Source organism: Rhinichthys klamathensis, unplaced genomic scaffold (assembly GCF_029890125.1).
Source record: "Rhinichthys klamathensis goyatoka isolate OS25496 unplaced genomic scaffold, OSU_Roscu_1.1 h1tg000067l_1, whole genome shotgun sequence".
NCBI lineage: Eukaryota > Metazoa > Chordata > Actinopteri > Cypriniformes > Leuciscidae > Rhinichthys > Rhinichthys klamathensis.
The window spans coordinates 501243-520332 of NW_026606610.1; the positions used below are offsets into that span (position 1 = coordinate 501243).

Sequence of the window (19090 nt, forward strand, 5' to 3'; positions counted from 1 at the left end):
AAAGACGTAAGCGGCCGGGGAGGATGAGAAATCACTGCTGGACGGGACGGGATCTCCCCTCCTCCTGTGTATGTCAATATTGCCCGCTAGTCTTTCCCGAGTCTACTCATTTAACCTTGCTAGATGTATTTGCTCATTATCAAGTATATTATTTTCTGTACTTCAATTACTGGACAATGTGCAAGCCAGGTGCAGTAAATTTGTCCAGGGAGTGTCCATAAAAAAATGTTCAGTAGGTAGCCTACAGAGCTGATCTAGTTCTAGTTCAAATAAATAAATAAATAACCACAGCTCACTTTTAACTTTCAGTAGGATTTAAATTATTCCTTGCCAATAATTTGATTTCATCTGAACAAATCTTTGTTTATTCTTTGTAAAACTCCTGTAAAAATCCTAATTTGATACTAAATAGCACATCCTCCTGAGACCCAGAAAAAAAGTTTTTTTGAATTTAGTATTTTTTTTCATGTCATTAGCCTACATTGTTTAGAACATAAGACACAAATGAGAGAAAAAAAAATCTAAACATTTTTGACAAATTATATTTTATTCATGTTTATGCTATGTCCTCTGTAGTGGAACCCAGGACTCAGTTGTTTAGAAAATAAAATGACAAGTAGAGGCAAAAACATTGGAATTTCTTTTCATTCACCAATCAATTTTTAAGTTTCAGGATTTTTTTTAACCAAACTATGTATAAAGATGATTCTAAATGAAAGATAAAATGGAATAAATTGATAAACATGGCCATAAATGCCATTTCCATTCAATACAATGGCTATCTATACACTGCATGCACTCTATAAAAAAGGGTTCCTTGATACATGTATCTAATTTCCATATTAATGAAAAATTCATGAAAAAAGAAGTGTAATAATGGGAGTAATAATTTTTCAACATTTTCATAATAATATCTTATATTTCATATTGATGTATAATTTATTTCCCTATTCACTTGTGTCTCCAAAATGCCCGATAAACATGATTTCAGTCCTGGTGTCCTCTACAGTGGACATGTTTCAATTCAAATAAAAAGTCATATTTTGATTAGAAACCCTATAACATTTTCCTGAGATGTTTATTTATGACAAACAATTTGAAAATGAGTCAAATTTAAAAGATAATTACAGAATATCATATTTACATAAGAGTGCAAACTTTGATCACTAAATTAATGTCAGCTATTTTTAAAGACCAAGGAGAAGTTGTTGTCCTGGTGAAACCTCCATACATTCGGTATCTCTGAAAAGCCCTGAATGTGCTCTTTACATGACATTCTGTAGTATTTTTTTTTCTACTAAGTCAATGGGGTAGGCCTACATGAACTGTCTGGTTACCGACATTTTTCAAAATATCTTCCTTTGTGTTCAGCAGAAGAAAGAAATTCATACAGGTTTGAAACAACTTGAGGGTGAGTAAATGATGAATCATTTTTAAGTGAACTATTCCTTTAAGCTTGTGCTATGATAATAAGTCTATGATAATATGACTACTCAACGCTGCAAAAATACGTTGTTAGAAAAACCTATTCATATTAGGCTAGTTTCGATACTCTCAAGAGCACAATCACCAAATCTGTTTATGTTTAGCTCGCGCACTGAACAAAACTCGAGTGTCTCCTGTCTCAGCGATTACTCATTTTAACGCCTCTGATTGGTCATTGCATTCGTAAGCTCAACAGAGTCATGTGTGATTGGTTATAGTGCGCAACGCTGTAAAACGCGTAAAACTACGATGCAACATGATCAGATATAAATAATGCCGAAATCGACCCTTTTCATTTAATTTTCATTTTCACATTATTACTAGATTTAGTTAAAATGTGCAGGATAATTTTTGACCAAAGCCTCCGTTAATGTTTGACCAGTGGCCAGAGGAGCCTTCCCCAACCTAACACATGCTTGCTCCGCCTATCGGCTTATCTGTTTCTAAGGTGAAGGATTTGCTCATTAATATTAATTACGTTACTCGACGTTCAGTCCGATGAGCCGATGACGAATTAATGTATTACGTGATTGGATGCTCCATGGAGGTTAATTAATATTAATGAGATGAAGTATTTTGTGCCTATTCTGAGAAACGACGCACTGCGCATGTGCAAAAGATAAACGAATCGATAACTGCATGTCAACTGAAGGGCTCACCTAAACCGATCATTTTAAACGGCTCACCTAAACCGATCATTTTAGGTAAGAACAGGATCTTTTACATATTTGATATGAGACAAGCCTATTTTAATCATCGGCGCTGCATTTATCCACTGGTTCAGAGCAAACCAGCCCGCTGCGTTTGTATCTTACCTTTGTTTTTAGCTAACCAGTCAATGCTCGTGTAACGTTAGGAGCTAATGTGTCAAGGCCTGACTTACAAATGGCATTGTATGGCACTAATAAACCATAAACACGACACATGAATGTAGTTTCATCATCTGTCATTAATCCCATAACGTTACATGATGACAGTTGTTGTTTTGGCAAACAAAATGCTTGATGACATCGTATAGCCTACTCCTCCTTGTCTGCATGACTGCCTCAGTCATGTATTATATAAGATACAATCCGTATACCGGTATGAAATATTGCCACTAGTGTTCATATCTGATTGAATTGATTGTCTTTTTTTAGTTCTCCGTTAAAAGTTCTGTTCTATTTGATTTTCAATGAGTTTCTGTTATATTTGATTATCTATTCAAGATTCAATTGCATTTGATTCTCTGTTAAAAAATATATTCTGTATTTGATTCAACATTATATATTTTCTTTTCTTCGGTTCTCAATTAAAGATTCTATTCTATTTATGTGTCTATTAAAGATTCTATTCGGATTCTTAACCTAAAAATTTATTCTGTTTATTTAGGCTATTGAAAGGTTCTGCTCTGTTCAGTTCTCCGTTTAAGGTTATTTTCTATTTGCTTCTCCAATAAAGATTATGTTACATTTGTTTATCTATTTAGATATTCTATTCAAGTTTCTGTTCTATTTGATTGACTACTACAGATTCTATTCCATTTGATTCTCTAAAAAAGTTTCTGTTCAATTTATTTCGATTCTGTTCGATTACTTATTAAAGGTTCTATTTTATTCTGTTCAAATCTCTGTTAAAGGTTCTGTTGTATTTGACTCTCAAAGAGATTTGATCTTTATTAAAGATTCTATTCTAATTCTCTATTGTATTCATGATTCGGTTATATATTGCATTCTCTGTTAAAGGTTTCTATTTTATTTGATTCTCTATCAAAGTTCTAGTCTATAATCTATTTAATTTTCTGTTTTAAATGGTGGTCTTGGATATGCAGTTTTGTTTTTCTGGACATGTGATGTTTCATTTTGCTTTCAACCTTAGTTTTATAGTATAATTTGTGTTTTTTCGCCCATATTAAATCTTTGCTTTTATCACAGGTGTACAAAATGGGGAAGGCCCTTTCCCACCTGCCTAAGCCTACCTGTCATGATGACTGTCAGGACAACCTAACCGCATCCCCCGGGTACAGTGCCATGCAGACAGAGGACATTAAGAACGGGGGAGACGTGTCTCAGTTCCCTTACGTGGAGTTCACTGGCCGAGACAGCGTCACCTGCCCCACATGCCAAGGCACTGGAAGGATCCCGCGAGGTACATTTAGAACACTTCATCTGGAAAGTTCATGTCGATTAAAATGTTTTTTAAAGGAACCCAATCTGAAATGTACACCATGATGTGACACACTGTAACATGTTTATGCAGGCCAAGAAAATCAGCTGGTGGCCCTGATCCCATACAGCGACCAGAGGCTGAGACCAAGGAGAACGTAAGAGATTTTTGTAAAATCAGGGTGTCTGTGGATACTCAGTCTTAAAATGTCTTAAAAAAAAAAAAAAAAAAAAAAAAAAAAAGGCCTTAATTAAAACTCTCTGGGGTCGGCGGTCTCGCCGGCGCTACCAGCTCACTTTTTTCCTTATCAGTGCAAAAGAGACTCAAATTACTCTGTTAATTTTGATCTTACATATAAGTGTTGTACATCATTAGATCCTGTTAAGTTTCTATTTTTTTTGTGGATACTCACAATAAAAACAAAGTGTTGTGCTTTTCACCAAATAAAGAAAAACAAACATGATGCGAGTTTTGCGTTCTCTCTGTCAGTGAAGTCCATTCTGAAACGCGTCCTAAGATTAACTGTAACTCCGCGATTACTTGTCACACAGGCACGAGAGGTTTTTCTTTATGAAGCTTGAATTCTCTTCTTTTAAATGAAGTAATTTATATAAAAAACAAATATTCTCAGTTTATGCAATCTGTATGAAAAGAGAGTGCTGTCAGTATTTTTTCCCCCAGCTCATTACACTTCATTACGCGTTAATCTGACACGCCCACGGACGACGCGCGCTATTCAAACGCAAATGTCGAGGCAAGCCATGACAACGCCCACATCAGCTGTTCCACCGCGGCGGTAAAATGTGTGGTGTATTTGCTGCCTTTTACCGCTAAGAGGCGCTACAATCATAGACTCTGAAAAGTGTTCGTTTATTCCGGTTTATTCTCTCTAATGCGTAATCTGCTGCCGCACCGCGCTGATTCAGAGCGATTGAAAGCTGGTAGCAGAAGAATTCAACAAGTGAAACGTAGTTAAAATAATTCATAATCACAATACTGAAATTAGGCTACTGAAATGTAATTGAATAAATAATGAAAACATTTCAACATAAAACATTGCAATAAAAACATTTAGGCTACATGAACGAGGCTTTACAACTTTAACAGCGTACAGACGATAGCTCAGTGATCAACGCAACGACACGAGCTTCGAGGAGCTTCAACAGACCCGAGATCGAATCTCAATGTAGCATAGATGTTGTTAACCGATGTTGTCCTACGTTTATATTTTCCCACCTTGATGCTTAAATAGGTAACTGTTTATATCTGTTTACTTATTTAAAGTCAAGAGTTTTGTTTGATTATCATTACAACATAAATTTGCTACATTCCTGTAGAACCGCAGCCGCTGCACAAACGACAAAAACTGATGAAGATTGTCAGCCGATCAGAAAATGAAAATGAAGAAGCTCGTCTTTAGTCTGCTAAATTATTGTGTAATGTAAAAGAACACTAAAATTACTTAAGTTTGAAACCAAGTTCGAACATTTCAAGGTTTAAATTGTTTAATTTAAAACAGGGTTGCATCTTGTTTAGAGTTTATTTCTTTTGCGATGCAAAATAAGAAACACTAGGCTAATCTTATTCTTGCGACATTTTAAATTTGTATTGCCAAAGAAATTACAGCTAAATTAAACAATTAAAACAGTAGGCCTACAAAATGAAAATTGTCCAAAGAAACATAATTAAATTAAAAACATGCGTTTCTCTTTGCCTCTCTCGCGCTGGATCTCTTTTTAACAAGTTTATTTAGTCTCCCTCGCTGCGCGCGCGGGTCTCTCTCTCGAAATTAATCATTTCAGGGTAAAAACACATCATACAGCTGATAATACTGTATATGTCGCTGCGTGTCAGCCATACAAATCACGAAAAAATTATTTAACCTTTAATTGTTGCTTCAAAGACACAGCATGCCTTGTTGAATTCACCTTACAATAACTTCAATTGAAATTTTGTGTGAAAAAAAAACTTTAAATAGGCTACAATAAATAAACTACAATATTTATAATTTAATAAGATATGGGGCCTACATTTGGACACAGATTTATCCTTACAATAATTTTGCCTGCTCATCAGGCTGGCTATCCGACACTCTCCATATGAAAGAGGAACATTAACACCTTTGTCCAGCAACTGTCCCTCCAACCCCCCACAGGCTATCGGAGTCTGAGGCTGACTTAACACAAAGAGAAGTCGCAATTCACACTTAAATCGCCATTCTAGACAGTGTTGATAATGAAGGAATTAAATGATTTAAGTTACATGTAGCCTAGTGATATTTCTGTCATAAAAGTTTATTACTAAATATTTCATTATTTCAATAATTGATGAAATAAAACTGGTTTGGGGCAGCTTTTTCCAAGCAAAACTAAATATAATCTGAAAAAACGCTTGTGAATTTGTTGTCACTTAATATTAAAGTCTACAGGGATCTTTGGATCCTTACAACCAGGCATGCAATTTGTGAATTAAGTTTTTATTTTATTTTGTATTATTCAAATAAATATCGAAACACGGTGCTTCGTGGTAATGCTGCTAAATTAAATAACATTTATAGAATAATTATGAACTTAAATGAAACAATATCGCAACATTTCGACAAATACATTATTATGTTTTTACATTTTAATTCAGGGCGATTTAGCCTACATTTAATTAGAGCGAGATTTTCACCCATGTCTTGTCATTTTCTCATTGGGAAGCGCATGTTTGAGTAGATCCTCTGTACCTCTCGTTTTCATATGGATTAGCCTACATAATCAGATAACATTTATTAGCCTAAATATTTAGACATTTAAAGGCTTTAGACATAGCCGATTTCTTATCGTGACTGAGCTGAAGTGGCTTTCGGTTCATTTTTGTGACGCGCAGTTCCCGGAGACAGAGAGGACAGATATACTGTTTTTGTCGTTAGCCTAATATGAATACAAGTTTACAGTTTTGAACGATGTAAGCTACTCTACTCTTATCTGTATGACCAAAAAATTACGGAGTCGCCTATTAAGTTATTTTAGCTGTAATAATGAGATAAATAAATTAATCTAAATGAACGCGCCGCCGCGTTTGTCGAACACTAACTCACGATGCCAGAATAAAACCCGACTTTAGAAAAATGCATAGGGTCACTCGGCGTGGTGTGCCAAAACACTTAATTATAAACTTCAATATTTCATTCAAAATAATCTCAACACGCTTTGTGAAATTTTGAAAAGCCGTGCATGCATTAAGGCCACTGGAACTAATGAACAACTGAAACGCTGGTTTTGATTTTATTGTTTTTCGTTTAAACGTGCCTGTTGCATATCTCTATTTTATATATTTGATATTGGTGAAGTAGCCTATAGCATTGATTAGCTGTGGAGGGAGGGGTGTGGGGATTAAAATAATTCAGCAGAAGTAGGGATGTTTAGACCAGAAGGAAATCCCAGTCCCCCCTGGCAAATCACACTTTACTTAAAACCATGTTTTTAAAAACTCTAGGTTGTAGGGAACAGACCTCTCTGCCATGCGCGCGCACGGTTTGGAGCACAATATCTGTCTCGCATGCACGCTCGCTCTAAATAGATTACGGGATATTTTAACTAATTTACGGTATAACTAGTCGATCACGAGTGGCTCAACAGGTAGATCTATAGATAAACTATATCTTTCAGGAATTTGACCGACCGGGTTGACACTTCAGCGTGAGAAATCGGGGGGGTGGCGTGAGAGCCTGGAATAAATAAATAAAAAAATATATATAGCCTATATAAAACAAAACTGTATGGTGTAACAGAGTTTTAGAGCTAGATAAATCTCTCTGCAATAATAAATATAAAATATACAGCAGACCATGTTTGTGCGGGATTTGAACCTGTGTCATCTTGATGATGAACCATCAGTTCTACCGCTCGGCTATGAATTTTGTTACTGAGAAATAACCAAACGTTTGATTCTCACATGAGCGAGAAAACGTTTTGTCTTTAGCCTGTGAGTGTAGGCCTACTTTAACCTTTTACAGTTTTAAAAGATTATATCTTATCTGTATGACCAACAATTTGTTGTAGGCTTATTTGGAAATTACCATAACTTGTAGTATTTCATCCTTAGGCTACTGTTAATAGACATTAGCCCCACTTACGTTTTGCTAAATGTCCCTTTGCGCCACCTGGCGGTCATTTCGCGTACGACTTTGAAATGCGACTGGTTTATTTTTACCGCGGTGGATGGCTAAAAATGGTATGTGGATGGCTAAAATGTGTGACTAAAAATGTGCTTTTGGCTTTCATTTATATTTTGATTGTTTGTATATATATATATATATATATATGTATATGTATATATATATATATATATATATATATATATATATATATATATATATGTATATATATATATATATATATATATATATATATATATATATATATATATATATATATATATATAATGAGCCTTTCATTCAGGGGTGTCACACAAGAAAGAATGCAAGGACAATATATATATATATATAAATAAATAAATATTTATATACACACACACACACACACACACACATATATATATATATATATATATATGTGTGTGTGTGTGTGTGTGTGTGTGTGTGTGTATATAAATATTTATTTATTTATATATATATATTGTCCTTGCATTCTTTCTTGTGTGACACCCCTGAATGAAAGGCTCATTAGTATGCAGTCTGCTCAGGTGAGAACTGCCTAATTATTCATGAGGGGGTTGGGCCGATCCGCCCATCCGCATATTGCCTTTGCAAACAAAAAAATGTTTTTCACAATTTAAAACAATCTATTGTTTTATGTGAATGATTAGCCAGAATGATTTTCAGATCAATTTGAAGCAAATACTCTAGGCGACAACATCCACTAGTCAAAAGTCTTGTGGACAGATATTTAGTATGTTATTTGTGGCCATATATTAGAAAATTTATTTTTTAGTTTTTTCAATAACCACGCATAAACAATATTCTCTCAAAAATACAAACATGTACATACATGTTGCTCACATATAATGGTAGCCCTGTGTGTGCTATATAGAGTGTAATTTCACCTGTGCCATTAATATGTTTATAAGCAACTGAAAAATGCACAAATGTCAGAGCATGCCAAAACATCTCAAGGACCCCGAAAACACCTCAGACCCCAGAGGGTTAACAATAAAATGTCTTAAATCCACTTTTCAAAGGTCTTAAAAATGCAATTGAACTGACACCGTAGTCAAGTTTTAGATTAAATTTTCGTTCATTGCTTTTTGAAATCTTAAAATCGGTTTAATGCATAAAAGTATTAGTATTTGTATCCCCAAATAAAATGTTTATGAAATGTATTCATAAAAATGAAATATTATATATTTCAGTCTAGTTTTGAAAATGGCATTTAAAAAAATTAAATGGGAAGTGCTGATATTCTGAAAAATGTTTATCCTAATGCAGTTTTGTTGAACCAGTTCTCACTGTTTTAGTCTCATTCCTTTTTTGAAGGTATTATTTTCTTATTTATGAAGATATTATGTTGTGTTTGTTTTACTGATTTAGCTCTTAATCTATGTTTCAGCAAGCTGTATGTGACTGCTTCAGTTATTGTGTGCCTGCTGCTCTCCAGCCTGGCTGTGTTCTTCCTTTTCCCACGTTCCATTGATGTGAACTATGTGGGAGTGAAGTCTGTCTACGTGTCCTATGACCAGAGCAAACGCATTGTGTATCTCAATGTTACGGTAAGTTCCTCCAGAGCAGTCATCACTCTAAACACATGACACAAGTGAGTTTAAAAGTGCTTCAGCAATAAATTTAAGAGATCCCAAATATGAAAATTCTGTTGTAATTTAAGGCTGGCAATATCACCCTTATTTTGCAATCAAGTAACCAACTTGGTTACCATTGGAAGATGGTTTGAGAAAAACTAGGCGTCATACATGACTGAGGATCACACACTACTAGACAAGTCGTTTCAAACACAACAAACTCACTCTCACATGAGATCTGTGTATTGTATTTCATCCTGTCTGTCGTTCCAAACCTGTATAATATTTTTCCCACAGACAGATGCTTAGCAGGTTAATGCGCGTTTGAAGACAGATTTTTTTTAGATGTCTGTTCATCCTGTTTAATTGTCTTTATTTCCTTTAAAGAACTCATTGAATATTACTAACAACAACTATTACTCGGTGGACGTGGCCAACATCACAGCCCAGGTGCAGTTTTCCAAGACTGTGATTGGAAAGACCCGCATTAGTAACATAACCACTATTGGCCCCCTGGATATGAAGCAGGTAGAGCTGTACTTTCAATAGCTGTTAAAATGTATGTTTCAGCATATATAATCTTTAATCATATTTGTGGTATACTTCTTTTTTTATTATTTATTTTGTCAGATTGACTACATGGTGCCCACCACCATAGCTGATGAAATGAGCTATATGTAGTAAGTATACACACTCTTTATACATGAAAACATAACACGTAATAAATATATATATATATTCAGCAAAAAAAAAAAGAAATACTTTCCAACTGCTTTTTTCCCTGCAAATTTCTTAATGTGTTAATATTGATATGAACATAAAAAAGATTCAACAACTTAAACATAAACTGAACAAATTTCACAGGCATTTGACAAACAGAAATGGAATAATGAGTCCCTGAACAGAGTGGGAATCGATATCAAAAGTAGCAGTCAGTAACTCGTGTGGCCAGCAGCTCATCTTCATGAACTGCAGCAGATTTGCCAGTTTTGCTTTGAGATGTTACTCCAGTCTTCCACCAAGGCACTTGCAAGTTCTCGAATCTGGGGGGGACATATGGTAACGTGTTTTGGCACTGCAAGGACGATCAGCTGTCCTTCCTGTCTCCCTGTAGCACTGTCTTAAGTGTCTTACTTTAGGGACATTAAAGTTTATTGCTCTGGCCACATCTGCAGTCCACCTGCGTCCCTACAATCTATGGCATGTTCACGCAGGTGATCGGGGACCCTGGGCATCTTTCTCCTGGTGTTTTTCCACAGTGAGTCAGTAGAGAGGTCTCCTTTGTGTCCTAAGTTATTGGAACTGTGACATTAAAGCAACACCAAGTAACTTTTCCTCAGCGGTCGCCCTACAGGTTGGAAGCGGAATTGTCCATTACTGCTGTCATAAATAATTTAGCCTACCGCAGCCTACTGTCACACGCGCACGCACACACATGCTCTCTGTTTATCCAGCACCGGCTTTGGAATCATGATGACAATTCAAAAGCTACCCGGCTGCTAGGTATCTTACATGTAGTTGTAGTCTAGTGTCAAGTACGCTCCACCTATCGGCAATTGTAACGCTTGCCGTAAAGCAAGTCAAATTTGTAGTTTTCGTATGTCTCATTCGGACTACAGAAACGCGACCTGATCTGGCAATCTTACATAGCGTGGATATATCAAGTCAAGTCAAGTCAAATATATTTATATAGCGCTTTTCACAATACAGATTGTATCAAAGCTGCTTCACAGTATCAATCAAAACAACTTAACAGTGTTTGTTTATTACTGGAAAAGACATCCAAGTTTGGTAGAGCTGATCAGTGGTATGATGGGTAATTTAATTTGAATATCCCCCATATATCAGATAAAGGACCGCAAAGCGGTGGCATAAGTGCATTTCACCATGTCACGACTTGATGAACCACTGAAATGATTTTGAAAACATTATTTTAAGGTAAAAAATCTTACTTAGTGTTGCTTTAATTGTCTACCGCCTGTAAACACTTAGCATCTTAAAGACTGTTCCACAGGTGCATGTGCAATAATTGTTTATGGTTCATTGAACAAGCATGAACAACTTTGATTAAACCCTTTCCAATAATGGGGAAAGGTAATGATATTGCTTTGATATGCAAATCGTTGGTAATGGGAAAGCTTTGATATGCAAAGCTTTCTTTTTTCGCTGAGTTTATATTTTTCCCTAACAAGCCTTTTCAACTTCATCTGTTTTACAGTGACTACTGTACTCTGCAGAGCATCAAGGTGCACAACATTGTGGTTATGATGCAGTAAGTATTGTGCAAAACGCGTATATTGTTTTGATTGATTTTTAACAATAGTTTATAAACCTTTAAAGACAGACCTACTGTGATTTCGATGGTACATGCTTTTGTTGAAAGCTCCAGTCTGCATTATTTCAATTTTTTTAAATAATCGAATTTAACAGCGGAATCCCTGGTGAAAACTACATATCCCATGATTCTGCAAAGAAATCTCCACCAAGCAGGGAATCAAAATAAGCAAATCACGCCAAAACTTAGCACTTAGCACACGTTGCTATACGTTCAGCAGTCACGCAGGAAAAGCAGGTTTGAGGTAATTCTAGTGCAGTCGGGTAAATGTTCTTTGTTTATCTGTTACTAACTTTGCTCGTTGGTTTGCAGGATAACCGTCACTACAGTGTACTTTGGCCATGCTGAGCAGGTGTCTCAGGAGATGTACCAGTATGTGGACTGTGGAGGAAACACTACAGCTCTGCATGAATATAGTCTGAATACTCCTTGGGCAGGCTAGAGCTGATCCCGATAATGTAACATCACCCTGTCCCTCACCTCTCCATTCCATGTGTCAATGTTTTGGTAAATCTGTTTGAGGGTTTACTGCACTTCTGCCAGTGAACCACTAGATGTCAGAGTGTTTGCAATTCACGAATGATGCACTTTATTTTTCATTTTCTCCAAGCAATATGAACATTACGGGGTCTGCGTAGTTCTCAGTCCAGTTCACTTTGCCAAACAGAATCATTCATGAGTGTTGTGGTACAAGATACCTTTTGACAAAGTTCCCTTGTCTTCTAGCACTTCTTATTTAAAACCCCTCTTAACTGACTTGATGTATTTATGTATTTGATGCCAGCTTTTTGTCAGCTGTACTTCGGGTTATTATTTTTATCGTGTTGATCCTGATATTCATTACAGTTCCAATGACGAGATCTATCTTAACCCAAACACACTTAATACCTCGTTCCAGTTCCACAGAGTTGGTTCATGCTCACAGACAGCATTACATGATGCTGTTTTCTGAGGGGGAGTCGGGGTGCATATTTGAGATTGCTTTCAACTACTGTGTGTTTCATACAAAAGGATCATGTGACCACTGAGGGAATGTCATTGTAGATAGCACAAAAGTTGTGCTTCATGTAAACACTTCAATCTATTTATTTTGTTTGCACTTTGATAGCAACATTTCTTTGTCACAGTTTATAAGCTGTAAATCTCCATGAAAAATCACCTCTAAATGCAAACTGATAAAGCACTAATTATGTAGAACCACAATCACTGGCACCTGAGAGCATCTGACTGCTCAAATAATGGAGAATATTATGAGATGACCATTCCTTCTGATTCCTTATTGTTTAGAATTTAAAGGCATTTCATATAGAAGTTTGCTTATTAAAACTAGATGTTACGTTTAGATAGAGAGAACTTTGATAACATTTTAAACCAGATGGACTATATAGAAATTTACATTTGTAAACATTTTAATCATGTTTTTAAAAAAGATTATATAGCCTCTGTAATAGAAGTGGCTGCTAACATGACTTGGCATTTTTGCATTTCCTAACAACCGTTTGCTTGATGTACATGTTTGTGTGTAGCTCTTGTGATTTTGAAAGAAGAAAAAAAGCGGTTTGGACTGCTTGAGAGATACACCGACTGAAATAACATGACACCTACTGGTTTCCATGAAATAAACATGTTTTGAGTCACTTGACCTTTGTTTCTATGAATTAATGTGAGAAAAAGAATAACACGTTTAGTTTGTTTGAGGGTGTTTAAATGCATTTTCTTTATTTGGTTATAATATTGCTGCAATGAAAAAGTTATTTTACGTTTCGGGTACATTAATAATTCTATATAAAAGCTCTCTTAGTAGATAATTTATGTGCACAGGATTGAATTACAGTTTAAGCTTTGTGATTATTTGTAGCATGAATAAATGTGCAAACGCATTGATCTATTTACTGGACCTGTAATTTAACAATAATAATAAGTTTTAATAATAGCACTGAATGATCTAACACCCTTTGATGAGAGACGAAAGCGTGGTACAGTAAGCAGTTTTAAGTCAGATGACCGAAGAGACTGGGGGTGAATAATAGTGCAACAGCTCAGACAGATAATGGGGAGCAAGACCATGAAGGCATTTAAAAGTTACAAGGATAATTTTATACTAAATACGGACAGAAACAGAAAACCACTGAGATTGTAGAGCAAAGGGGTTCTGGTGGTAGAATTTTGAACAAATTGTAATCTAGCAAGTGTTTTAGCCAGCAGTCCAATGATAAGCAAATTACAGTAGTCAAGACGTGAGGCTATCAAAGCATGGACCAGAGTTTTAGTGTCTTTGGGGATGAGAGCAGGCCGCATTCGGGCAATAATGTGAAGGTGGTAAAATGCAATTTTGTGTTGGAAATAGAGTTTATATGAGATTGAAAAGCCAAGAGGAAGAGCAGATTGCAGAGCAAGCGGATATGTAAATTTGCAGGTCATCAGCATAACAATGATAGCTGAAACCATGACAACAGAAAATATGACCAAGGAGTAACAAATAAATATTGAAAAGAAGAGGTCCAAGAACAAAGCCTTGAGGGACACCTTGAGAGAGATGACAAGTGAAGGATATGAAGTTATGGACAGAAATAAAGAATTGCCTATTGAGATGGGATGTAAACCAAGAAAGAGCTCTACACGTGAAGCCTATAGCTAAAAGATGAGAGATAAGTATGTGATGGGATACAGTGTCAACAGCTGCTGTTAAATCAAGCATGATAAGAACAGTGGTCATTGGTCATTTTTAACAGTGCTGTTTCAGTGCTATGGCCTGATCGAAAAACGATTGATAGGGATCAAGAAGATTTTTAATAGAGAGATGAGATTGTAACCGAAAGGCAACTGTTTTTTTCCGAGCAGTTTAGAAACAAAAGGAAGATTGGTCATAGGTCTGAAATTATTCATAGCAGAATAATCTAGTTATAATCTAATAATCTGTCACATATCACACATGCACACTTCATAATCCGACAGAAAGCAGGTTAATGCGTTTACGTGCCGGGCGAAATCAGTGTAAGGGGCAAAAATCTAGCTGTGACGATCGGTTTATTCTAAGCTGTTTATGACCATATTCCGATAAAGGAAAACGAGCAACAGTGGCATATTAGAATAATCTCTGATGAACCAATGGCTGCTGAAAATTCAGCTTTGTCAGCACCTGATTTCTTCAAAATATAACAGCCACACAGGGGCGGATCTACCGGGGTGGCATAGGGTGGCAAATGCCACCCTAAAAGAAAGCCTTGCCACCCCTGCTGCCACCCCAGTTGGCGGCAACGAATTAAAAGTTATGGCCAATTTGACAATTTACGAACGCGAATCTCCAATGTCCGACTGCAGTGAATTCGCTCCGTGCATAATATGACGACCGTTGACGTTCGTACTTTATTGTGTGGGCAAATACTTCCGGTGATCTGACCGCGAGAGCGGGAGACAGCGAGAGCAAGAGACAACAGCGACCGAGTTCCATTACCAGAGAGATAAGTTTTCAACCCGACCAAATTTTTAAATGCATATATCATTTTCAGTGTATTTCACCTGTGCGTTTCTATGCTTTATATTACTGCATTTATTTTGTGCAAGTGAGATGAGTAAAGAACATCTGTTTCATATATCATTATCTGTCTGGTGTTTATAAGCAGTAGCCTACAGTATTTTACTACGTGTAAAATATACACAAACTTAGCTATATTAAGTTGTTTGTGTACAGTTAAAAATATAAATGTAAAATATGTGATAATAATATTGATCGAGCAATTGATGTAAGTAAGTAAAAATACATGCGCAGAATTAAGAAAATATTATTTAATATTTATGGAGATAAATTGTAGCCTATGATAAAGCAAACGTGTGAATGTTCACAGGGTATTTTATTTAATATTATAACTATTATTATATAGTAGTGTAATGTAGACAGACACTATATCACAACTAAAAAGAGTTTTGAGTTTTTTTTTTGTTCAATTTGCACACTGAATATGGGTTGGAGCTCTTTATTTTGAACTCTCAAAGTGCACCAGATTGATGAATTTAACATTAAAAAGCACAAAATTTTCTTACGGGGGAGCATGCCCCCGAACCCCCCTAGAGGGACAGAGGTGCACTCTGCACTCACCACAGATTTCGATGGGAAAAACCGGTATGCAGCTTATAGCTTGTTTTAGGATTCATCACTGTGGAGTATAGTTTAACTGAGTATAGTTCAACTTTTAGTATAGTTCCACAGTTTCTAATGATAGAGGAAGAGTTGCGTCAGCATCACACTCGTGCATCGTGGCACTCACGGGAACAGCGTCGGCCAATTATGACCCGGCATTCTGATGTAGAACCCAGAAGCGCTGCACAGTGTTTACTACGCGATCAGTGTAGGAGACTGACACAGAAGAGAAGAAATTGTTGAATAAAGTAATTATTTTTGTTTTGGGGTTTTTTGCGCACAAAAAGTATTCTCGTCGCTTCATAACATTAAGCTTGAACCACTGTAGTCACATGGACTATTTTAACAATGTCTTTACTACCATTCTGGGCATTGACATCCAGACGTCTGCCAATTTGTTTAAGCAATCGGATTTCAGGTATACCAAGGAGAAGCATGAGATGAAGATACTGTTATGGATTTTCTATCCTCAAACCTAACTATTTTAGATTTGTCTCCCCAAGACTAACTATTCTAATATAACTTATACGCTAGCGCAACTAAATATAATTGACATTAGCTACGTTCACACATCAGCGAGTCTCCAGTCGACTACAGCATCCGCTCCCTAACTATACATCAGCGAGTCTCCAGTCGACTACAGCATCCGTCTAAATCTCCAGCGAGTCTCCAGTCGACTACAGCATCCGCTCCGTAGCTATACATCAGCGAGTCTCCAGTCTACTACAGCATCCGCTCCCTAACTATACATCAGCGAGTCTCCAGTCGACTACAGCATCCGCTCCCTAACTATACTTCAGCGAGTCTCCAGTCGACTACAGCATCCGCTCCCTAACTATACATCAGCGAGTTTCCAGTCGACTACAGCATCCGCTCCCTAACTATACTTCAGCGAGTCTCCAGTCGACTACAGCATCCGCTCCCTAACTATACATCAGCGAGTCTCCAGTCGACTACAGCATCCGCTCCCTAACTATACATCAGCGAGTCTCCAGTCGACTACAGCATCCGCTCCCTAACTATACTTCAGCGAGTCTCCAGTCGACTACAGCATCCGCTCCCTAACCATACATCAGCGAGTCTCCAGTTGACTAGAGCATCCGCTCCCTAACTATACTTCAGCAAGTCTCCAGTCGACTACAGCATCCGCTCCCTAACTATACATCAGCGAGTCTCCAGTCGACTACAGCATCCGTTCCCTAACTATACTTCAGCGAGTCTCCAGTCGACTACAGCATCCGCTCCCAAACTATACATCAGCGAGTCTCCAGTCGACTACAGCATCCGCTCCCTAACTATACATCAGCGAGTCTCCAGTCGACTACAGCATCCGCTCCCTAACTATACATCAGCGAGTCTCCAGTCGACTACAGCATCCGCTCCCTAACTATACATCAGCGAGTCTCCAGTCGACTACAGCATCCGCTCCCTAACTATACTTCAGCGAGTCTCCAGTCGACTACAGCATCCGCTCCCTAACCATACATCAGCGAGTCTCCAGTTGACTAGAGCATCCGCTCCCTAACTATACTTCAGCAAGTCTCCAGTCGACTACAGCATCCGCTCCCTAACTATACATCAGCGAGTCTCCAGTCGACTACAGCATCCGTTCCCTAACTATACTTCAGCGAGTCTCCAGTCGACTACAGCATCCGCTCCCTAACTATACATCAGCGAGTCTCCAGTCGACTACAGCATCCGCTCCCTAACTATACATCAGCGAGTCTCCAGTCGACTACAGCATCCGCTCCCTAACTATACATCAGCGAGTCTCCAGTCGACTACAGCATCCGCTCCCTAACTATACATCAGCGAGTTTCCAGTCGACTACAGCATCCGCTCCCTAACTATACTTCAGCGAGTCTCCAGTTGACTAGAGCATCCGCTCCCTAACTATACTTCAGCAAGTCTCCAGTCGACTACAGCATCCGCTCCCTAACTATACATCAGCGAGTCTCCAGTCGACTACAGCATCCGCTCCCTAACTATACTTCAGCGAGTCTCCAGTCGACTACAGCATCCGCTCCCTAACTATACATCAGCGAGTCTCCAGTCGACTACAGCATCCGCTCCCTAACTATACATCAGCGAGTCTCCAGTCGACTACAGCATCCGCTCCCTAACTATACATCAGCGAGTCTCCAGTCGACTACAGCATCCGCTCCCTAACTATACATCAGGGAGTCTCCAGTCGACTACAGCATCTGCTCCCTAACTATACATCAGCGAGTCTCCAGTCGACTACAGCATCCGCTCCCTAACTATAGATCAGCGAGTCTCCAGTCGACTACAGCATCCGCTCCCTAACTATACATCAGCGAGTCTCCAGTCGACTACAGCATCCGCTCCCTAACTATACTTCAGCGAGTCTCCAGTCGACTACAGCATCCGCTCCCTAACTATACATCAGCGAGTCTCCAGTCGACTACAGCATCCGCTCCCTAACTATACATCAGCGAGTCTCCAGTCGACTACAGCATCCGCTCCCTAACTATACATCAGCGAGTCTCCAGTCGACTACAGCATCCGCTCCCTAACTATACATCAGGGAGTCTCCAGTCGACTACAGCATCTGCTCCCTAACTATACATCAGCGAGTCTCCAGTCGACTACAGCATTCGCTCCCTAACTATAGATCAGCGAGTCTCCAGTCGACTACAGCATCCGCTCCCTAACTATACATCAGCGAGTCTTCAGTCGATTACAGCATCCAGAGCCAATAATTCTAGCTTACTTGTTCTCTTGCTGCGCAGATTTAATGACAGACAGACTTGAGTAATTGTCCTTTAAATGTTCTTTATTACGGCCGGGAGTCTCGAGCAGTTCTCAGAGAATCTCCCAAAAAGAAGCAATAAGCATGGCTGGTGGATCTCAGACAAATCCCATTGAGAATCCCCGGAGTAAACACAAATACAACAGTTTTATAGAATAAGGAGGTATGGCAAAATGACACGAAACATTACTTAAAGGATTAGTTCACTTTTAAAAAAACTTTTGCTGATAATTTACTCACCCCCATGTCATCCAAGATGTCCATGTCTTTCTTTCTTCAGTCGAAAAGAAATTAAGGTTTTTGATGAAAACATTCCATGATTTTCTCCATATAATGCACTTTGCTGGGCACCAAACGGTTCAAGATCCAAAAGACAGTTTCAGTGCAAACTGCAAACTGTTCAAATGGCTTAGTCTCTGTTTGGGGTCATTATGACCCCACTGGACTTTTCCTTGATTTTTTAAAAATGTTCCCT

At 37.8% G+C, this 19090-nt stretch overlaps 1 protein-coding gene across 2 annotated transcripts; it reads left to right on the top strand.

Annotated features, from left to right (window-relative positions):
- Positions 1-8: 8 nt before the first annotated feature.
- Positions 9-13346, top strand: tmem106bb (transmembrane protein 106Bb). 2 transcript variants are annotated; one of them, XM_056250072.1, is made up of 8 exons: positions 9-68; positions 3399-3612; positions 3724-3787; positions 9183-9342; positions 9757-9897; positions 10000-10049; positions 11588-11641; positions 12017-13346. In XM_056250072.1, exons 1-8 carry the CDS (start codon positions 24-26, stop codon positions 12144-12146), a joined length of 858 nt encoding a protein of 285 aa, XP_056106047.1. In that variant the 5' UTR covers positions 9-23; the 3' UTR covers positions 12147-13346. The 2 variants fall into 2 exon arrangements, with proteins under 2 accessions (XP_056106047.1, XP_056106048.1); XM_056250073.1 differs by lacking the exon at positions 9-68 and adding an exon at positions 2166-2189.
- The last annotated feature ends 5744 nt before the right edge of the window (positions 13347-19090 follow it).